Raw genomic sequence first — 24,081 nt, 5'->3', positions numbered from 1 at the left:
ATATTTGCTTCACCTATGCAATTTCTAGCCATACATATACTAGCCTATAAATCCATAATATAGAAGGAGAAAAAAGAAAAAGGCAAGAAAAACTCTGAGTAATGAGGGGGGAGAAGAAGAAACAAAAATTTGTGATGGGTGTTTTCTAATTTCAGTTGCTAATTTCAATAGCTTTCCAATCACAATTACACGTCATGGACTTGTCAAAAACAATTGACAAATAGACAAGACAAGACTTAAAACATTTGAAACATGTAAATAATAAATACACATTAAGTAAGTGCAAATAAAATAAGGAGGAGAAAAAAAAAAAAAAAAAAAAAAAGAGAGATCAGTCTTCGGAAGGTTTGCCTTACTGGTGATTCTCACTCAGTTCTAGCAAAAAGTCAGAAACCATAACTGAAGGAGACAGAATTTCACTGCTCAACAATGGTTTCTCCTTCCAAATGATCTGAATCTTGTTGGATGCCAGAAGATGTGGAGGAATAGGAGAAGAAGAAAGGCAGGTATATTCTTTACCCCAAGAAATATCTCCGCTTAATCTAGTTGTCATACTGTTCTACCATTTACCTCAGAACAACAAATTAATTGTGGTGCAACATCAATGTCAACATGAGACACATCTCCATTGAGTTTGAGCTGTTCCTCCTCTTTTTCTTGACCTAAATCTTGCTTAACTTGCTCTGACAATTTCTTCTCTTCTGTAGCTACAGTAACTGTACTTTTCTGGACCGAATCTTCAGCTGTAACTTGTGTGGGCTCAACTGGTAGATTTAGTTTACTGCCTTCTGGTGTGGCTTCCACATGTTGAATTTTTTCTTCATGTTCTTTCGTTTTCATGTCTTCCTCTTCTTCCTGTTCTTCCCTGATGACTTCCTCAATTGCCCTATGATGTGGCTGGTATTCTCCCACCTCTTCATCCTCACTCTCACTACTACTGCTGCTGCTGCTACTATCTGATGGTAATGATGAAGAGTCCTTTTTTGACAGATGCTCCACCTTACATGTTTCCCCAGCATCAGTGGCAACTTGCATTTTCCCTTTGTTGGTTTCGTCTATGACTACTGTTTCTTCTATCCCAAACTCTGCCTGCTTCTTCTCCTCCACTATGTCCAGAGTCTCATGTGAACTCTGCACAAAAAAACATGGATGAGGGGAAAAAAACAAAAGTAGAGTATATGAATAAATACAAATGAAATAAACAAAATTAGCTGATGGCTGGTTCATGTCATGTAGAAGACAAAAGATGATTGTGATGGTTAACTGAAAAAGGAAGAGAAGAATGAAGATGGATTGGAAGAGTTAAGAGCCAAATTTAGTCATGGAAAAAAATCTGTAGAACCTTATCAGCATCGCTGACTCCAGTACAAGGCCCTTCTGCTCTGGAAGCATGTGTCTGTGGAACAAAAAGCAATCAGAGGACAAAAATCAATGCATAACCCTTTTCAACAGTGCAACATCCTCCAAGCAAGCTTTTAGGAATGTATATACGTGATACTAGACAGATACTGCGTATTCACTGCAACATTCACATAGAACTATGCTCATTTCCTTACACTTCTTTGAAATGTTTAATCAAAAGTAGGTAAGTATTGTGGATATTAATAACGGGCATAAGAATTGAATTATGAAAGCCTGAAAACAAAAAGCATGAATGCATTGGCCAGTGATGCTACCAAGGCAGTTACTTTGCTCAGTTAAGTCATGAATTAAGAATACATAATGTTAAGGGAAAGTAGAAAGAAAAAATAAATTAACATTCTACTAGCAGTTTATCATAATTTAAAAAAAAAATAAGGAATACATTATTATATGGTTTTAATAGTTGTTCGTCTTTGGTCTGTTACTTTATGAAACTTAATAGATAAGAGGAAGACTGTTTAGGGAGGCAAGCTGTCAGAACAGCAATATATGATTACCAAGAAGATCCCATTAGAATTCAGTTTGGAGCCAAGATGATGATACTAAAGCAGCTGTATTAGTATTTGTTCCATAACAAAATGATCTGTGATGGATATCCGAGAGAACCCACTGTAAATGATACATTAGGTAGGTTAGGGTAGGGGTTTTTTTATCTAATGTATTTTTAGTGAGCAGTTTGCAGCAAAATTAAGAGTTCAAATTATAAGAACACAAAAATCAGCACATCATCTGTGACTTAATCCTAGCTTTTATTGCTGTTAACCAAGCAAAGCGCCTATGGGAGGGTAAGCCTAAACAAGCACAGACTCCCTCCTGCTCCTGGAGCGCTGCAGGCTCAGAATTTTGCTCTCCAGCTGGATGTCTCTCCCCTCTAACACTAGCAGGCAGCTGCCTGGCTGGGGCACACGACCCCAGGCCCCTGTGGGCGCAGGAGGGCGCGGCCCCGAGCCCTGGGAGCGGAGGGGATCCTGACCCACGCCCAAGCACCTGGGGCGGCGCGGCCGCGGCGCTGGCGCCCGTCTGTTCCCCCGCAGCGCCCTCTGCTGGCCCCGGGCTGGCGGCGGCGAAGGGCCCTCTGGTGCTGGCGCCAAAGCCCTCCTTACTAAACAAAATGGAGGTTATCTCCTCTTCTAGGCTCTAGACGGGTCAGAGAAGGGAAAGGAAAGAATTAGACAGCGGCGAGCGGAGCGGCAGCCACCTACAAAGGAAGGGTCTGGCGAGAGAGAGAGACGTGACAAAGGCGAAGGGCTCGGCGGGAGCAGCGGGGCGCGGGCAGCCCCCGGGGCGAGACGGGGACAGGGGGGACACAGCACAGCCGTGCCTCCACCGCGCACAGCACACTGCGGGAATTGAAAACATCCGCGTTCACACCGATCTCCCACACAGAGCGGTTTACTTAGGTGGTAACTCCGTATTTACTGCTGGGGTTTTTTCCCCCTTTAAAAATCCATTTTTGACACCACCTAATGCCCAGCTGGCGCAGAGCCCAGAGCTGTCAGGCACGTTTGCTTGCAATACATACCCACAAGGCTGAAATGTTAAAATACTTCTTATTTATTTATAATAAATGTTACATATAGGTTTTTCAAATGCTTAAATAACCTAAGCAAATTCATGCCTATTAAAAATCTGTTTTCAAACAGCGTTTCCCATTTTACTGGGAAAACTAGTTTTATTTAAACATACATAAAAAGTCTTTAATTGCTTTAAAGCATAAGTTATGTTCGTAGTCTGGTCTGTTTTCTGTAGGACTATAAATCTGTATGGATAAGCAAACTTAAAAAATTTATGTGGGTACAAGCCCTCTGAAAAGGCTATAAAATTCTTTATTCCAGATTTCTTTCCACAAGCTCTCATAAGAAGTTAGAAGTAAAGGAGGTTAAAATAAAAAACCAACAGTGTACAAATACTAAACAGGGACATAACACACACTTTGACAACATTCCGTAAGAGACATTGCAGTCTTAGAAAAGGGCACTACAGAGAATCATGGCAGAAGCACATGCCAGAGGAAAGCCAAGGTGCCATGCAGACAACTGCAGCCTTTGTGGATTCACCGTGGGAGCAGCAATGTAGAATCCAAACTAACAGAAGTTACACCATGCTACTGTGCATATACTGCAACACATAGGGCATGCAGAAGAACAGAGAAGGAAAAGAGAAAGAACTCCTATACTGTTTTCCCCTACAATAAAATTTAAAGTTTATCTCAAAGGTGGCTAAGGAAAGTTACTAAATCTGCCTTCATGAAACACTGAATATCCATCAGGGCAATGCGTTCCTCACCCCCACTTTCTTTCTCTAGTTTACTACACCCAGTAAATATCTGTTAACATATTACATCAAAAGGCAAAAATGTTCATGATCCTCCTTTTACCATACTCTGGTACCTTGTTTTCTGACCACTCAAAGCAGTTAAAAAAAAAACCAAACAAAGCACAGGAAAATCAAAATCTTTATGTGGTATGTGGTCAGACTGTGTGTTTCTCTTTCTCACCCCCTTATATATACAATTAAAGAGATTACATACTGCCCATTGCTTTGAATTTTACCACCTTCAAATTTTTGGGTCTTCCAGTCTTTTAAAAGGAAAACCCCAGCCACACAATTTGTTTGATAATGTAACCCCTGTTCCCTGAGGAGGCATTTAGTAAAAATGATTAAATGTATAGATAGAATTGGCACTTTTCATCTATTTTGTATCAGCCTGTGAAGATGTTTAAATTCCTGGCAAATTCCATCTGGTACATAGTCATACATTCTGACATGAAATACTGTTTACAAGCTGCAGGGAATGGATTAAAGGAAAAAATATTGTGGGTATCCATAAAAGAAAAACGTTTAACGTATTTATTTGTAACATACATCTCAATGTAGCATGATTTTTTTTAATTAAGTCACAGATGCTGTGCGCTTTTGAGAGTACGGTGACATAGAAGAATAGTGGCATAAAAGAGATGTACCCAAAGCAACATTTCTCATACACAAAAAATTACTTGTTTACAGGTATTTTTACTGGAGCAAAAGAAGGATGAAAAGAAAGTATTAGCAGTGGTATCCCTGCTTTATTCTTGTCTATTGTCCAACTATCCTAAAGAACAGGTGAGAATACATAAAGTCCACAGATATGACTGAGTCTGCTAATAGCAGCAAGTTTATAAATTGGGGGTAACAAAAGACTTGAACACAGGCTTCTCTGCATCCATCAACAAATAATTCAGGATGGAAATACAGTTTCCCAGTCATCATTTTTATATGTGTTACTGAAATAGGACTGACAGCTTCACATTGACCTAATAGACCAAAAGTGATGTAAAATAGCAACATCAGAATCGCTACTCCTCATCACTATCACACTGCTACTAGTCCCACTGGTTATATAGTGCTTTTCATTGCACAGATGTTAAACCAGCTTGTCAGGGACAAAACCTCCTTCTTTTCCTGGATGAAAAGAGAGGTACAGAAGTATGGAGGTACTCAGAACCAGGTTGCCTTTGAAACGAAGCTACCTATACAGCATTATTGATTTGAATAATGAACACATAAAGCAAAAAGTTCCTGTGTGAGGTGTCAAATAACTGCAATTATTTCCATATAGAATGGAAATACATATTTTGCTGTCATCCCTGTCACATCAAATACAGTAATTTTCCAGTGAAAAATTGTTTTTCTTTTCAAATAGTAGCAATTCAGAACTTCACAGTTAGTGTGATGTTTAAGCAAAATGTTGCTGGCATTCATATGTGTGTATATATACAGATACACAGAGATCCTGGTTCACAACCCAACATTATCCTTTCAGTACTGGCTTTAAAAAGTTATTTCCATCAAGAAAAAAAAAGAAAAAGAAAGAAGTGCCCAAGCTAGCCCACAGCAGATACAGCGAAAAGGCAGTAGGTTTCAGGGCAGCCACCTTATCAGTTTCCTCTGGTTTTGCTCCAGCAATCCATGGCATTGCAATCCATTGTTTCTCCTTCCCAGGCAGCGTTTTCACTTGGAAAATGTGGTCCCCTTTTTTCTATTTAGTTTTCATTTTATAAAACCAATGTAAATCAACATGCAATGAGACAGACATACATTATACATAATATAAAACCAAACCATCTGAAAGTGACACAACATACTAGATGAGGAAAAACAAAACAAAACAAAACAGAATAACTTGGAGGGGGCCTCAACTTCAATACAAAGAAATCAATACAAAAAATCCACACAACCATATAATAAAAACTAAGTTACACTTCTACATATATGTCTGTTTTAACCAAAAATATATTTAGCTATATAGCTATTAAATGAACCAATGTGTCATGACTATTTGAAAATATGACCAACATCTGTACCTCTGCAGATAGCACTATGTATAGAAATATTAAGGTACTACTCAGGAATTTGAGGAATTTCTTGGCAGTGACCATAAATTAATAAAATAACCATTAAAGAAGTGATCTGTAGAGTCAGTAACTGTTATCTGTATGGACATACTCACAGTTCAGATTGCTTACATATCTTACTGAAATAATTCCTATTAACAAAAATAATTTGGTAGCATCAAGCCTGCTTAACTGAAAGCACACCTCCCTGTGGACTGAAAAGAATGCTTAAAAATTTAAGTGGATAGACAATACATTTAGGGAGAGAAGGGTGGGAACCATGCTGGTAGAAAAGAATAACAACACAACATAAACTGACTGCTTTTGAAGACTGATTTGCTCTGCTACTCTATTGAAAGAAGCTGCAAGTAATCCAATAATACTAAAAGTTTCACAACAGCAAGAGAAATTTATTTGGGTAGCTTTCTAGCCACAAGCATTTAGGATGATATTTGTAGAAAACTGTTTTCCATACTGCTGTTTCAATGTTCGGTCAGAAAGGAGGTATAGAGAAAAAGTAGATACATTCATTTTAGAGACTTTTGAAGATTAAGACAGTAAATTTTAACAACTACATTAAATGTGTCCTAAAGAAGTCAACACTATAAATTAACTGATCATGTAAAGGTCCTTCTGAAACAACACACAATTTGTGTATTTATGCACAAGCTGTCTATGAAGAGTTAAAGAGACAAAAAGGAGGGAAAAGTTCTACTGTCACTGAAAAGTTATCTCCATCAATCTGTGTAAATCAAAATGAAATTTAAGATGTCCTTAATATACCAGAAAATATCGCCATTGCTTCCATTTTCTTCTAATTCAGTTGTTCACATAGAAAAATAAAATTCCACACACTATTTAAGATCAGGCCCAACAGGAAGTGCTAAAAAAGTTAATGTACACTTAGTATAAACAAACACTACATTAGACAAATAAAGTGTTAATCTAAAGGACAAACTGCATTTACTGTATTACACACAGGGTTGTATGGGGACACATGCGGAGAGGTGTCTGCAGTGACATACCCCTTGTGTCTGTAGGGACAGAGGTGTGATACGCCGCTTTTCCCACTCATTTGGGCGTGGTTCAGGTGTGGATTCCATGAAATTGCGCTTGAGCTCACTAATGCTAGCCTGGTGTTTCAGTAAGTCGTCCTGGGTCTTATCCAGGTCCTAGCAACCCGCAACATAAAACAAAGTAGGACAAAACACGACAACAAAAGCAAACTTAACTGGAAAAAAAAAAAAAAAAAGGAAACAAAAGCAACCAAACCAAGGAAAGTGCCTTGTGTCTGAAGAGGTGACCTTCTGGAGAGTGCCTTAAAATAAAAAAGTTTAAGGATATAAGGGACCAAGATTTTTTGGTTTTGTTTCTTCCATATTTTAAAGCAAAGGAAGAATAATACTGTGCATAATTATTTAACAGAGGACTACTTTAATCCAAAATATGAAACTATTAGCCCTTTGAAACAATAATAATTTCCAGTTGCTCTTTGCTTTCATCTATAATTTCTAGGTACAGAAACAAATGTTTCAGAATACTGCACAGCTAACATAACTGAAGGTAGCTGTAAAAATAGTTGAACCCAAGGAGCACAAAAATGCATCTCTCTTGATATCACATGCTCCATGAAAAATACTTACTTCTTTGAACACAGTACTGCACAGCCAAATATGCAAGCAGCTAACACCTGCTTAGCTTCAGAGGGACTACTCATTGTGCCTCTCATGTAGGCTTAAACTTACTGAAGGAATCAGATTTAAAGACTTAAAACCTGTTATCTGCCAATTCCACATTTAAGAACCTGACAACAGACAGACACAAGTAGGAATAGTTTCTGTGCATGGCAATACCAAAGAAATGAACTCTCTGAGTTGCACCTCCATAGGCCAATGCCAAAGGAGGCATCACCGTGTGAATACCAAATTAGATTTGTGATGACCCCTTGAGGCTAAACTGCAGCACCTTGGATCAAATAATTACAAGCTAGTTTTTCACTTTGTACCGATACAGAGTAGAGGTAAGGCTCAGGAGATGTGCAGAAACGTAACTGCTCTGGTAATCAGATGAAAACGTATCTGCTTAGCTTTCTTGGAAATTCATTATCCTTTAAATACAAAGGCTGGGCTTTGGTGGGGGGAGCAGATTTCACCCTGCGTTTATAATGTGTCCTCCTTCCAGCATTCCACATCTTGAGAAAACCCTGTGTTGCTTATGCTCACTCTAACACAAGATTTTTTTCAGTATTCTTTTGTTAAATTCAAGTTTAAGCCTCCAGTCCATTTCCAGTAAAGAATTAAAAGACAGAAGATTAAACTTAAATATTATCATTGCAGACAATTATTAATGAAGTTCTGTCAAAAGAACGTGATCAGAAATAATAATGTAGGTAAAGAATCTGGATTTGTACAAAGATTTTACATACTTTTTAGCAGATCATTCTGAAATTTTACTTTAACTTGGTAGGATTTTTATTGTCAGTGATCACAATGCAAAGACACCTCATATTAAGTCATAAAAAAATCCAAACCCCAAATTTATTAGTTCTAATTTCTTTTCATTTGCATCTTCAGCCCCAGTGGTACTGCACATCTATTTCCTAATTCTCTGAATAATCCTACGTGCAATTTGAACACTTGAACCTCTCCCCTTTTGGCAGCTCAGTAGGCTTGTATTTTCACAAGACCACTTTTCATTCTGGACTAACAAATGAGACATTAGATACGACCTCCTAAAGTTTGTATTTCCTGAGTGAAGTAAAATCTTATGCCAAAGGCATTCAATTATACAACTGAAGCTTATAACAATCATGTCATTATTTTAAAACCTGTCTTGGCTTGACACAAGGCACATTTCTTGGACTTGATCAAAGCACAGTTACGTAATGCACACTTTCAGTGCTTTAGTAAGTTACATACAAGCAAATTTTCAATAGTGATCAAAAGCTGCAAAAAGCCATAAAACATTAGTTGGGTTACTGCGATCCATACAACTCCATTTTACTGAACAAAACCACTGACTTTTAATGAGACCGTTTTTGTGACAAAGGGAATTATTTATAGCCCTATCTGGATGAATAAAGACAGTAGTAGAAGTTTCTAAAACATCTTCAGTTATTAGCTTAAGTTATTAACTACAAGTTAAATGATACTGATTATAACTACAGTCTCCGATTAAATAATCGAGATTAGCAGTCTATGTGGAAATTCTTATAATAAAAATCTCTACTTCAGTGAGTAAGCACTACCCATGAATGTACTGTTCATAGCACTTTGCTGTTGTGCATCTTCAACGAAAACCAACCTTCAGGAAGCAAAAATTATTTTTTGTTTTTCAAATGGAAATAAAGCAAATATTTCAGAAGATATCTAAACATGAATTTTGAATATCTGATCCTTGCATCATTTCTCAACGCTCCTAAAATCAATGAATGTCAAAACCAGAACTAGTTTTCTATACTTCTATGCTTGACTCTAACTCCTTTTATTCAGCTAATGTATTTGATGAAGGTTGATTAAACTGGCAAGAGCTAGAAAACCTGCTCAACAGAAAATACATACACTGAGAAACAACATACAGAAATCCGTTTAGAATTGTGAATTGGACCCATGTATTTGCTTTATCTAAATAGGGCTATTATTCCCAATTGCCACCTTGAAGACATCTTGCAAAAATATACAAATATACATTCAAGTTTCAAGATGAGGTTTTGTTGTGGGGCTTTTTGGATTTGTTTGTTTGGTTTTTTTAATTTAAACTCATAAACTAGAATGATAACATGCAACATTTCCAAGCTGGTTTTCCCCATGCACTTCATGCACTGTGTCCATAACAGCCTGCAAGTGACCTCCCATCCCATGCAGCCTGGCAGCCCGTGAGAATGGAGAGTATTTTTCACATTACATACAAACCTCCAACATTAAATTGCTATGTCTGACATAAATATTTTCCCCGTCTACTCTCAAGGAATTGATCTGTGAAATTAAACCACACACACACAAAAAAAAAAAAAGAAAAAAAAAGAAACATAAAATAGACCAGCAAATAAATAAAAAAGGACCCTTATAATCAGTTGAAAAAAAGGAAATAAAATGTTTAGGTGAAAAGGCACTATACAGACAGAATCCACAGAAAATTTAGGGTGCTAACAAGGCAGGCAGCTACAGCCAGGTTCAGTTGTAAAAAACCAACCACAAAAAAAACCAACCACCTTCTGCTGTGGTTCCTCCTCTTCGTATTCCACCTATGTGAGCACATGACAAATTATCAAGAAAAGGAACTGTTAACATATGCTTACAGACGAACACAGAGGCTTCATCTCTTTGTAAATGCTGCAAAGCGTGCTGTATTTACAGACCTTTACTTTTTCGGCCCCAGATGTCGAAATTAAGCGACTTTGGTCTTCTTTCACCTACATTGTTGTAGAATGGCTGAAGTAATTTTTGGCACAAGCAGCATGAAAAATGGAAGTTTCACCCTGTGTCCCTTTCTTGCTGTACTTTTTAGTGTTTCTCAGGTGAAAATTTAAGAATGAGTAACAAAGAAAAATGATATGCATAATTTCTATGGTAAGCAACTTAAATTCTGCAACAAGTTGATGGGAAAATGGAATCTAATCCAGGAGTTCTTTTGGGAAAAGTCAAGGGTTCAAGTCAAACATTTGAATACTGGATCTACAAACTGTCTTAACATTTTAGGAATGTTGCTGACTTGGGATTAGTTATTTAAATACACCCCCTCCTTTTTTAGGTGAGTATATTCCTTCTTAAACTGCAATGCACTCTGTTGGAAATGGTAGCTAATCTTCGTATCTTCTCTCCAAGTATTCTGAATGCCTTAAGGAACAGCATCCTTTAAAAAGCAAACCACTTCCCAGTCTTTCCACAAGTAGAAATATCAACTGCTAACATTAGAAAAGATGCATTTAGAAGTCAACACTCTGCAAGTATGTAAATTTGAAGAGGTGTTTCTTTCTGCTCATACTGTTATATTTTGGATTCTGTGTGAATGCACATTTTTGCATTTTTATTCTTTTCTGACTTATCTTGGATTCTGTTTTCTGTAACTTTATGTTACAAATTATGGATTGAATTAGGTTACAGAAATATTGAGAAAATCTTTACAGTCATGTTTTTCATTATTTTAAACTTAGACTGGTGTTATAATGACATCATATCATATTTACTGTGTTTTTAATATGTACACCCATTTAGCAAACTTTGTTAAATGTAACATTAAACAGGCCCTCCTCCTTTTTGACTGTAATATTTGGTTTCATATTTCCTGTGAGGATCAAAATAAAAGATCTTTTTCTAGTGCTGTAACACACACACGCAGCAGACGTAAGGAAAGGAGGCATTTTGTCAGCCATTCCAGATGATCAGAGCAACGCATCAATGTGACTGAGGCTTCTGTACAGCAATTTTAGCAGGGTATTCCGAAGAATATGCAGACTGCAGTGATTCAGTCTGACACAAACTGCAATCCCAGCTAATGAATGAAATCAGTATCCACCTTAACTGCTGCTAGAGATTAATCAAAGCATGAAAAAAAAGTGCCGTGGACAGACTCAACTTTGCACACACCCTTGTAGAGCTGAAACATCTGAAATCTGGAATAACAAAAAGCTGATTTGATGATTTTAAAGTAATCAGTGTTTTCTGATTTCAGCTTTTAGGAATTTCATTTTTCAGATCCAAACAGAATTTTGGCGATGTGCATTCCAGTCAATGCACAAAGGAGACATGCATTTTAAAACAAATTGATAGTGTGAGCAGAACTTGAAAATAGTATCAAATAATAACATATCTATCATTACACAGAGCACTTTCAGTATTAAAATTTATGCTCCCGTAACACTTTGAACTACAAAGCAAGTCCACCTGCAGCTCAGTATCTGCAGAACTGAATGAAATTATGCATGCTGTAGGAAATCAGGCAGAAAAAACACAAGCTAAAAATTATTGACTAAAAATCCCACATTGGCAATTTTTCACATAGAAGAAATACTAAAAAGATACAGATATACACATGTGCGTGCGTGTATTTATATATATATTTACAGGCATGTACGTAGACACATCTCTATACTAGGAAGTGTGCAAAACTGAGCAAGCATAAAAGCCATGTGCAAGTGTCAACATTTAAGCAACAAAATTACACACCTCCTCTTCCTCTGCTTTGTCATTCAGGTCATTGCCATTAGAGCCACTAAAGGAAGTCGCCTTAGGCTCCAGGTAGCAGAGGGACAGAGCGAGAGGAAGGGAAAATGTGAGTGAAAAAGGAATAGACTGGAAAGCAGACAGAAGCAGCACAAAGATAAGGAGAAAAGAGGGGATGAAGGAAGGAGAGGTAATAGGAATATAGTGCTGAAGGCCAGGTGGGAGGAAAGAGATGCAAACATCAGGAAGGCTAGGAAAAGTAATATAGCCATCCTCATCAAGCAGCGAACGGAAACTAAAAGAAAGGCATCTGAAGAAGCTGAATGAGACACAAAGCTCAGTGCTCTTGTAGTCATTTGTATGGATTTTTCCCTCAACAACAGGGGAGCCTCGACTAGCTAGGGGTCTCATAGATTCAAAGATATTATTTGGTGAAGCTGTTGTAGTTTTATTATGATCTGATGTTTGTTCCACAGAATTGCACTCTGAAATGTCTGGGATGGTAAGGAGGGGCTCTCCAAAGGAATCTTCCTCTGAAATATCTGAAAGCATGTCCATCTCAGGGACAGGTGACAAGTTTGTGAGATGGCATGACACAGAATGGATGGGTAGTGATGACGGGTGTACGTGAGTGAGCTGAAGAAAAAAATTCTGTGCAGAGTGAAAATGAAAGCACAACAAAAATGCAAGTTTGAAGGCACATGAAGAGGGAAGAAAAAGAAATTATTAGTTAGTGAAAACTTTTACTTAGAAAAAGGGATAGCTCTACTAAAGCAATAGAAATAAAAATAAAAATCTCCTTGTGTTTTACAAGCAGCCAACTTGTTTACTTCTGTGAATTATGAAAGGAACCTATTACAAATCTTTTGTTCTCAGACTGTAAAGAACCGTGCACTTTTGAACTCTAATATTCACTTAAAACAGATGGAAGCAGACAGACATTCAAAGCTTTAGCAGAAAGGTCAGAGGACAGTGCAGTACACGAAAGACAAGCTGGTATTTGATTCTTGGGTTTATAAGTATTTTCTCTAAGACTTTAAGAAAGCCAGAAAGAAAAAAGAAAGATCTGCACTAGGAATAAAAGAAAGCTCTTCACAGAATAGGCATGTGTAACAAAACCTTACTGAACAGCTTCCTGGAACAATTTCCTGAAATACCACCTCTTTTTCACTTTTTCTCTCCCCTGATTAAAATATGGAAAGATACCCAAACAAGGGAGTATCACCATTTTATCAAACCCAAAAGCAAAACATAGTCATTTAATTTTACCGTCTTTGTCACATGAAAAAACTGTGTGTGTCTTTTTTCTAGGCTAATTCAAAAGTTTTTAAACTTGCCAGCAAACAATAAAAAATGCCACTATGGTATTGTTGTCTTCCTACACTTGAATGCAGTGGAAACATTTGAACTGTACAGAGAAACTCAGCAGTCTCACTAGGAATAAAATGGGTAGCTAATTTGCAAAAATGTTTGAAGAGAAAATTACTCTTTAAAGTAAGTTCTGGAGAGTTGCTGAAAAAGAAATTATCTCCAAGAAAGAAAGAGCAGCAGATTTTAGTTGTCACTTTAGGAGAAAATTTTTACATCAAATCATACAAAATCTAAATTTAATTTTTTGACCTATTTCCCCTATATAGCTCAAACAAACAAGACAAGTAAATGTGTGTAACGGGAACAGATCACAGTACTCAACTTTTCGCAGAAATCTATACCTTAGTCAACATTCCATTTTTTAAAGGATGAAATAATTCTGCAATGGCTACTAAAACAATACTATTACTGATGGTAATTAAATTCAGTCGTAATATTTCCAACTCTGTAGTTGGGTGTATTTTGTAGAATGTAGAATTTTGTAGAATGTACACACCTGTGGATATATTAGCATTTCTTTTTAAAATCCGAAGGAAATTAATAACATTATTTACCCTTTGAAACAGTTTTTCAAGAACTCCTGCAAGCTTAATAAGAATTCAAATTAGATTTATAGCAATAAAAGAAACCCTAGCTCAATGCCATTTCGAAGTTTGTATTCTCGTTTGCTCACATACACTTACATGAAGTTAACGCACAGAAAGCACTTGACAATTTTCCTTGAATATTTTAATATGATGTTCTGTATGATATTCAGAAGCAATAGACACTAAATAACCACACATGGACACACACTACATGAACAAATAATTTTGGTGTGAAAGTCAGCCATACCTTTCCATCCTGAGTTAATTCTAATTGTGGAGTTTTGACTGGGCTTCCATCTTCTTCTCTGCCACCTTCTTTTAAATTGGCCTGACCAGCAGCTTCAGTGTCAATGATTTTATCTCCAGCAGCCTGGCCTCCAGCAGCAGAGAAGTCTCTTAGACTTTGGTCTGAGATACCCATGGGAGCTATTAGAGAACAAAATAATTTTGGTTAATTTGGGTACGTTGAAACATTTTGGTTTTAAGTCTTCTCAAGTGTTGTATGATGATGTCAGCAATGAGTAATACAGGCTAGTTACTGAGTGACACAATATTTGTCAGCTTCTTGGCTTTACAAGAAGTCTGTGGTTTCCATTGCACTGATATGAACAGCAATGTGCCCTCGTTGTAAAATGTGCACTTACTATGCAAGGGGAAAAAACCCTCCAATTATCAAATTTGTCAACTGATCTCTTCTTGGATGGCAAACAGAGCATTTTTTTTGGTATACATCCCTGAAGTTCCAGAAGTAACTTTTGACAAATCACAGAGTAACTTAAGTTGGAAAGAACATCCAGAGGTCAGCTAGTCCAAACCTCCGCTCAGAGAAGGTCCAGTTAAACCAGGTTGCTCAGGGACTTGTCCAGTTGAGTTTTGAGCATGTTCAAGGCATGCTTCAAACAAACACATATTTCTTACTTGTAACTAAAATTTGCCGTGTCTCAACTTGCAGGCAGTCCCCACTGCCTTATCACTGGGCACCTCCAAGAAACACATGGCTCTGTCTTTACCTTCCCTGTCAGTAGCTGTAGACAGCAATATGTCACTACGGACTTCTCTTAAAGCTGAAAGATCACAGTTCCCTCAGCCTCTTCTCATATATCACAGGCTCCTGGCCCTCTGGCCAGCTTTGTGGCCCTTAAAGGGCTCACTGTAATATGTCACTGCCCATCTAATACTGTGGAGCCCAAAGACAGACATGGTATTTCAGGTATGGTCTTCACAAAGTACTGAATAGAGAGGGATAATAATTTCTTCTAATATGCCAGCTGTGCTCTTGCTAATACAACCCATGATACAGTCGGCCTTCTTTGCTTTAAGGGCACAGTTGTGTTAACTCATGTTCAACTTTGTTCTGTGGTAATCCTCATATCCTTTTGTGCATAGCTGCTTTTAGAGCAACGTTTCATGATGTTCAAAATTCTGACTGTGATGCTTCTGTAAGAGTGAAAGTTTGGGCCTGGGCACACGTGCACACATGCCTGTATTCTGTACATGATTACAAGGGATCCCAGAAAGTCTTGATTATACAACCTCTGAGAGCTGGGAAGAATTCAAATTGTTTCTAACCAAAAGAAGAAGAGGAACTAAACCAGAGTCAGACAGTAATACTGATGTGATGACAAGACTTTTGGTTGCCACACAGACTCGTCACATGCTATCAGTGCAAGAACATTTGCCTCTTACTTTTACTTTGGTTCTCAGAAGGTAGGAGCTGTAGGTGTCCCAAGCAAGTGTCAGAGTTTGTTCATTTGTCATAGTATAGAAGAATGAATATTTGCAGATGCAAGACTCTTGTAAGTAGACGATTTTTTAAGAAAATAAGGTGACGTTGACAGCTCAGTTGTAGCTAAACTCAAATCATTATAGTTCACTTTTATTCCAGTGAAGTTTGTGCATGCCTAAATCTAAGTCAAGCTTCATGTTATTTTGCTGAAGAGTTATTCTAATATATGTTATTTCAGAAGTCATTTAGAGTAAGACACGTGCTTACACATCTCTCACATGTACTGCTGGCATACTTGCCTTTGAAAAGAATGCCTGTTTCCAATAAAGGAAACCAGAAGGTATTTCTGCTCAAAGAAACAAAACTCTACTAATGACAAAAGTAACCCACTTCAGTTATTCAAAGTCAACATAAAATTTTTTAACTGAACACTGAAGTATTGAATAAATATACTAGGAGAGCAATATACTGAATGATAGAAAACTGGGAAAAAACTTGTTCATGTTTAGTGTAGAGACACTCAGGCCAACCCAGATCCCAAAAGATGCCACTGACCAAACAATTCTGATTAACAGCCTATAATGCATACCTATCCCATAACAAAGATAGGAGTAGTGTACACAGATGCTATGTACCCAATACAGAATTCTCCATAGATTCACAGCAGTGCCATACAATTTAGGCAGTGATTTAACTTATTGTTTAGGTCCCCTAACATTGATAAATACGCAAAGTGGCTACTCCTCACACACCACCCATTAGAAACTGAAATTCATAAATTCGTCAGTTGACCTTCTGGCCATCCAAAATGTCAATATTTTTGAATGTTGGTCAGCACATAATGTAATCATTACACTGAAAAAATAAGTCAAATTTCATACCTCCATCAAGGCTTCTGGAAACACGTTTGCTTGACGTGCGTTCAAAGTATGGAGCTGGTCTGTCTATGAGGTTGCTTGCCTGTCGTGTCTGTGCTTGTGTACGTCCACTGTAGCGGAACTTGGAACCCAAGGTCAGAAACTTTGCTTTTGGAGGCTGTTCTGGTGATACAAGTCTAGAAAGAAAGTATGAGGAAAGTCAGTTAAAAGGGCTTTATTTTAGGTATTTAACTAGGTACTTTAAAGCTACTTATTGTATTCCAGCTTCAGTTCCCTGTGCGTAATCTCTGCTCTCCAAGAAAGGATTCTACTGCAAACTCTTCTAAGACCTTCTAAAACAATGCATTGTGTTTACTATTTGCATTTGGAGGTGAAGTGACACTGATAACCATCACATTTTTCCACAGTATGACTAAGCATCTGGGATTCTCATCTTTTGGTGCTATCTTGGTTAAATTGTATTTTTTTGTAGAAAGCCGAGGCCATTATAGGTCCATGCAGAACACCTCTCAGATCTATCTCCCTAGTACGTTACTTATAGTAAAAACTGTACATTCCACTTCCACTGTCTTTCCTACATTCTGAGGTACTTATATGGCAGTTGTTCCTCAAAGTCAGGGAATGGCATCTCAAAGTTGTATAGAATGCTGTATCAAGTGAAAAAAGATTGAGATGGCTGGAGAGTTGTGACCCAACAGTAAGTAGACTAACAGTTTACATTCAGACTCTGGTTTCTTCACAATGTCATTTATACATTTACATAGGTTGATGTTTGTTACATATAAGGATTGGGGAGAAAAATCATATTGTGAAAGGGGTGAAAAAGAGATTCAGTTACTTGTTCTGTTAATGCTGGATATTCTGTTTTGTTCCACCAGGTTTTGTTGACATTGCATGAGTTTGAAAATAGGTCCTCTATACCTCCCTGAACTTCCTTCAGTATGAGGACTTCCAAGTTCATATTCATCTAACCCTCATGGCTTGTACTTTTTTTCTGAAATCTGAGCCATCAACTGCAACACTGAGGGTACTGTTTGTACCCGTGCCATCCTTGTTGATAAACAGTCATCACTGCAAGAACTCTTCCCAGTCCCCACTTCTCTGGCAAGGCCTTTGATGTCATTTCCTGGATCAATGTAATGCTGCAAAAAAATGCTCACCCAGCATGGCAGTCTCCATGGCCTAGTCCCTCTCTGCATAAAACTATCAGATTATTGCAAATAGAGCTTTCTGATTTGAGGATCTGCAAAGAATGAGCAGCTCACTGAACATTCTTTCAAGCAGAACCAGCAACTACTGTGCCCTTTGCACCAAGGATGGCACAGATGAGCAAGCGAGACTTCAGAGTATGCTGACTTTGTTCTCTTCTTTTGAAGCATTTGCACAGGAATATCTGTGTCAGTGGAATATGATCAGCATATGTTAAGACAGTATCCAGTATTAGGTACTGAAAAACTATGACATTTGTTCTAAAGATATGTCAGCAAAACTGAAGTTTTCAGATACCTAGCAAAAAGACAGTGAGCTACTATGGTGAGTTGACCCTGGATGGATATGAGGGTCCCACCAAAGCCACTCCCCTTTCTCAGCTGGACCAGAGAGAAAATGATCCAACAAGAAGCTCATGGGTTGAGATGTCATCATGAGCAAAACAGACTCGACTTGGGGAAAAATTTATTGAATTTATTATCAAGCAAATCAGAGTAGGATAATGAGAAATAAACCCAAATCTTAAAAATACCTTCCCCCTCACTTCTCTCCTTTATCCCAGGCTTAATTTTTACTCCTGATTTGCTCTACCTCCTCCCCACCAGCAGGGCAGGGGGACAGGGAATGGAGACTGTGGGCAATTCATCACACACATCAGACACATCAGTGTCTCTGACACTCCCTTCCTCATAGGAGGCAGGACTGCTCACATCCTTCCTCCAGAGTAGGGTCACTCCAATGGGAGTCAGTTCTCCACGAAATTCCCAATACAAGCCCTTCTCACAGGCTGCAGTTCTTCATAAAGAACTCCAGCAAGGGTCCCTTCCACAGGCTGCAGTCCTTCAAGAACAGGCTGCTCTATCATGGGTTCCTCATGGGGTCAAAAGTCCTGCCAGCAAACCTTCCTCAGTGTGGGGTCTCAGACCCCTTCAGGCATCCCCCTGCACCAGCTCCACCAGCTGCAGGTGCTTGTTTGCTCCCCCATGGACCTCCGTGGGCTGCAGGGTGACAGCCTGCCTCACCATGGTCTGCACCAAGGGCTGCAGGGGAATCTCTGCTCTGGCACTTGCAGCATCTCTTCGTCCTTCTTCACTGACCTTGGGGTCAAGCACAGTTGTTTCCCTCACATATTCTCACTCCTCTCCCCAGCTGCCACTGCTTTTGCATGGTAGCTTTTTCCACTTCTTAAATGCATCATCCTGGAGGTGCTACCACTGTCGCCAGTGGGCTCAGCCTTGGCCAGCAGCAGGTTCATCTTAGAGCTGTCTGGCATTGTCTCTGTCAGACATAAGGGAAGTTTCTGGAGCTTCTCACAGAAGCCACCCCCTATAGCCCCCCTACTACCAAAACCTTGCCATGCAAGCAATACAGCTCAGTAGATTATCATTTTCTCTAAGAGATTATGTTTATGGCTTTGTCACAGTACTAGCCAGAAGGATCCAATCCCCCATGCCTAAGGTGCATATGCACACACCTGAATCTTAATCTGTTCCAACACATTTTTAAAGAAAACAGTTCAAGACAAACTCATCCACTCTTCTGCACTAAGGCCACTTATGTAATAAAATCACAACTATCTGGAACTTCACCTTCATTGCTTCTGTAAGACAGTCTTTCTCCCCATTATTTCAAAGAGAGTGCATTATGTACTAAGAGGAAGAAGGCTAAAAGGGTTTTTCCAAGGTTCCTTCTGTTCTTGATTTTCCAGTTCTGTTCTTGGCAAGGCTACAGCATTAACTGCCATTTTTATCTTCCACCCTGCTGAGATAAACTTTTAATCTTTTAATGTGGAAAAAACAACTAATTACTTCCTGATTAAGGGCACTTGAATGGATTTTTTTGTATTACAGGCCTAATTACATAAAATAACTGAAAACTATGCTTTTACCACTTTAAGGCATTCTGAGGAGACACAAACATTTACGAAAATTTCAAATAAAACCTCAAAGTGCAAATATAAGCAGGTTGCTGGAGACGCTGGTTAAGATCCAGAGCTCCCAACTAAGCTTACCTCAAAAGATTAATGTAGATATATAGTCTGACTATATTTTTGAAGTAGATTGCTGCTCTTTGAAAATGGTACTGGAATCCCACATGTTTAAGCTGATAACAAGTGAATACAATGCCTTTTGGTTGTAATTTTCAATATTTCAATATTTCATTACAACTTTTATAAATAACTTCATATATTGGCTGAATTTCCTACACATTATAAGAAAATGTATCTTAAGGTGGTCATTTGAGAAAAATTAAAACATTACATAAGACAACACAAGGAATCTTACCATGTTATATCAGGCATGCTAAGAAATTTGAAAGCTAAAAATATACATCTAAACTGTATACAATTTACTGTGGCATCATAGACAAGCTTTACACACTGCAGCAATTGCTTTCTGCTTTCTATCTTTGGAGGAAAATAGAGCTGGATTTATTTTACTGTTTTTAAATCGGGATGAAACGTTCTGAGGATTTTCCATCAGATGACATCAGTGGAGTATATGGATTTTACAGAATGGTTGAAGTATTTGTTACATAATTCTTGTTGTAATGTCATTCCTGGTTAGGAAAAGCCACTTCTGATTAGAATAAAATCCAATTATTTTTATTATGTCAGAATTTCTGTAGTAAGATCATCTCATACCTATTAATGCTCCCAAAAACTTTCATACTTGCAAATCGTATTTGTCAGTTTAGGATTTTTGACTTCAATAAGATTTGTTTTTTCTTTACTCATATCTTTTTTATTACTATAAAACTAGGAAATACAGTTTACCAGCAAAGTAAATCACTGCATGAGTTATTTGAAGACTATTAATAAACACTTCATTGTGCACAGTCTCCTGGTACCCAAGTTTTCTGAAGTTCTCAATCTAGCAAGTATATTCAGCAACAGGATTGCATCTACTTTAAAACACAACTGCTTTTTAAAAAAACCCAGGCTATTGAAGGAGAAAGCTTACCCTTTACATACCCCAGTTACTGTGCTTTAAAACAAGAAACTGAGATTTAATGCCTATCCAATTCTTAGGAGATTCAACCTACATCTGTGACTCCTAGGCTGCATGGAGCACATGCATTCCCTGATGAAATGTGTGTTACTATAAAAATCAAATGAAGATTCTTTAATTCCTTTTTCCCTGGAGGAAGTAGACAGAGGTACAACTCTGCGGCCTGTTGTCAAGTGCTCACTTACAAATAGATCATAGTTTCAATGACCAATTCAGAATTTTATGTTCCTCATTTGCTGGGGAAAAGAATACAGAGGTTATGGATTATTACATAAACAATAGTCTATTTTTAAAGTGATTATCTTCTTCGAAGAATGACTGTGAACTCATCCCAGCTCACAAGTAAGGAAAAACTCAGCTGTAAGCATTTACACTTGGCAGAATATTCAAGTTAATTGAATACTAACATTAAAGCTAATTGAATGAAGATTAATGTCAAGCCCTGAGAGCTTCTTGTGAAGCTTTCTAGATGGTTGTTCCGAAGAGTCAATCTCTCAGGAAATCTTAGAACCACAAAATGAGTCCAGTTGGAAGGGACCACAGTGGGTCCAACATCCCTGCTTAAGCAGGGTCAACCACGGTGGTAGTGGATCAAGGGCTGGACTTGATGATCTCTGAGGTCCTTTCCAATCTGGCTGATTCTATTATTCTATGATCCTAGAGAACATTGCACAGGATTGCATCCAGACAACTCCTGAATATTTCCAGTGATGCACAATCGCTTGTTTAGTTCCATCCTGTTAGCACTCTGAAATTTTTGATAAAGCACTTAATTGTACTTGAGACTTTAAGAATTGGTAATTTGAAGTCAGGGATTGTCAGGGTGTCTTCTAAGAGGCATTACTGGACTGAAAAATTAGGGGCAAAGATGAGGGGAAATCTCTATTTTCCTCGTATCCTTTAAAAGAAAGATATGAGCATACCTTGTAAAGTGGGGGAAGCAGAGAATGATCATTTACCTGAAGAAAGTATGGTGCTCCACACAAACCTTCCATAACCTTTTAGCAGCCCGATGGTTTGGCAGTTTGAACCCAATAGTGCTCTCAAACTGTTCCAGCTGGAAAGAATCCACAAATAAATTAACCCATTTCCTTAAGCTGGCTATTAATTAATAGGTATTGTTCAGATAGTTCCATTACTGTATCAAGCTGTAACATTCCTGTCATAAGACTTCATAAGATAAAAAAAAAAATAAATTTGAAAAAGATCAGCATTTCCAGCCTTTTATAAGAATTACACTTGTTGGGCTAAGTCATGATGGGTAATAACCACATTATCACTTCCTAATTTGTACTAATGACTCTTGAGAAATCCAGTAATACTTCAGTGTTCCTTGCTGATTTTCTGAGTAGTTGACCAATGCACCTAAACTGCATGAAGCAACTGTACTGCAGGATGTGCTGCACACTTTCCTTGAATTTAATAAGAGTCTGAAATGCATACTGTAGTGTTAAGCTTACGTGATCTGTTTCATTGTATAACAGTTTCTTAGCAAAAGTATTTAATCTACGCACACTATCAGGAACTGCAAGAACAATACATCTGTGTTCCAAAACTTACAAAACTACAATGCTAGTATTGTAAAACTGGTATGACTTCTCTTTTGTTTTATTTATTCACACAGTAAAAGCTACCTTAAATATTTTAGAGTATAATCTAAAAAAGTATTACAGCGTCTGACATTTTCAGGTTTTGTTAAATTTCCAGTTACAATGTGTTCAAAATGTAGCCTCCTCCCCCTCCCCCCCAAGCAACTCCCACAAACTTTTGTCAGTAACTGAAAAGGAAGTTGAATCCACAACTTCCACAGCAGCTGACAGAAAAAGTTAAAACATCCTACAGGAACTCAAGCCTTCGATTACAGCCACCAACTAGATTCACTGACATTTGGTGAACAGTTATACCCAAAGAGGAAGAGAAGCTGCCTCTCTCCCAGGACTGCAGGTTTGTATAGACAGTAAAAACACATCCAGTGTAACTAGCTTTCTCTGCAAAAAACCCTGTAAAATTAAAAGATGGTATCTATTAACAAAAGAAAACAGATTTTCTTCTTGGTTTGCATTTACTATTCAAGGTGTTTAATACAATCAGTAGAATCTGAAGAGGAAAAAACACTCCTAAGTTCTGCTCAAATCCCTCATAAGCTTATGAGGGCAACTGGGGAAAAAATGAGGATGTTTTCTCGTTGCTGGATAAAAATGATCTCACAAAAGAAACAAGAGAAAACGATGCTACTTACTTCTGCTGGCCTGACTTTGATATAGAAATTACTTCGCTTGTATGAAATCTTCAGAATTTTTGGCCAAGCAAAGCGGTTGATCCGGAGTCTATCTTTGTAAATCAGCAGACCATTAGCACATACACCCAACATGATATCCACACCTTCAGAATCCTATCATGTATGAGACAATTTCATAAAAATCAGTTTAATAACATTCCATACAATTATTGCTGACATACCTAGAGGGAAAATAATGCAACTGGGACATGTTTCATATTCAAACCTGGAAGACTCTGACAATGAGAGCCTTAAATAAAAAACAGCCAAGTATATTAATTTTTTAGGAAAGGTTTCCAACTCAAAGTTACGGTTTTGGCACTCATACGCCAAAGCATATGTCACAGTTCTGGGAAATTCTTCAATATTCTGGTAATAGGGACTAATTTAACAACTTAAAAGCAAGGAAGGGTATGGCCAGTGTATGCGCTACCAATAATTTCAACAAATATTAAAAGAAGAAAAACTAAAACCAGGCCTTTCCAACTTAAAGCAGTCAGTGAAAGTCTGAACAAGTTGGTGATTGACCAACTTTACAGTCACCTACTATTCCAGTAAAGATACAGGAAGTAATAGAAAGGTTTCTGAGCATCCTCTTCCACTGACAGTATTTGATGCAAGTTTTACAGGCTACAAAACTAATCACTTACTGATAATGCTTTGATACCCTACGCAATACAGCAGCATCTCATGTCCTCCCCAACAACAAAACAACTACATCAAATGCCAACACTGTCATTAAGAAGTTGCTTCATCCACATAACTAACAAAACAAAATTAAACAATGTTTCTCCAAGTCTTGGTTTTTCTTTTTTAAATATATGACTGATATGCTTAGCATACCTCAGTTTCCTAATGATTTGAGATTCTGGATTTGACCTATCCAGAGAAGTAGAAAAGCACTAAAATACACTCTCCCCCAAGACCTCCTCCCATCTGTTTTCAACTCTTCATGGTATTATGGAAACAATTACATCTTCTTTCAGGTTTTACTTTATGGCCCAACATCTCCTTGGCATAAAAAAATCTAACATTTTAAATGTATTTATATGCTCTTATGAATAA

At 37.8% G+C, this 24,081-nt stretch overlaps 1 protein-coding gene across 13 annotated transcripts in view; it reads right to left on the bottom strand.

The window, feature by feature from the left end:
- Positions 1-24,081, bottom strand: part of EPB41L2 (erythrocyte membrane protein band 4.1 like 2) — a 111,976-nt gene that overhangs the window by 11,339 nt on the left and 76,556 nt on the right. For 2 of the 13 annotated variants that reach the window (XM_050314575.1, XM_050314574.1), the window contains 10 exons: positions 22,978-23,130; positions 21,698-21,795; positions 16,522-16,694; positions 14,162-14,340; positions 9,707-9,769; positions 6,821-6,967; positions 5,336-5,440; positions 2,410-2,559; positions 1,343-1,396; positions 571-1,131 (listed from right to left, as the gene is read on the bottom strand). In XM_050314575.1, the coding sequence (XP_050170532.1) occupies positions 571-1,131; positions 1,343-1,396; positions 2,410-2,559; positions 5,336-5,440; positions 6,821-6,967; positions 9,707-9,769; positions 14,162-14,340; positions 16,522-16,694; positions 21,698-21,795; positions 22,978-23,130 (1,683 nt within the window). Of the gene's footprint in view, positions 1-570; positions 1,132-1,342; positions 1,397-2,409; positions 2,560-5,335; positions 5,441-6,820; positions 6,968-9,706; positions 9,770-10,005; positions 10,039-11,959; positions 12,608-14,161; positions 14,341-16,521; positions 16,695-21,697; positions 21,796-22,977; positions 23,131-24,081 lie in introns of all 13 variants that reach the window. The other 11 variants (XM_050314587.1, XM_050314583.1, XM_050314577.1 and 8 more) reach the window with 11 other exon arrangements.

The sequence above is a fragment of the Myiozetetes cayanensis genome, unplaced genomic scaffold (genome assembly GCF_022539395.1).
Source record: "Myiozetetes cayanensis isolate MyiCay16 unplaced genomic scaffold, myiCay2020 scf2-11, whole genome shotgun sequence".
NCBI classification, from domain to species: Eukaryota; Metazoa; Chordata; class Aves; order Passeriformes; family Tyrannidae; genus Myiozetetes; species Myiozetetes cayanensis.
The sequence above is the reverse complement of the archived record's forward strand: the minus strand, read 5'-3'. Positions and strand labels throughout refer to the sequence as shown.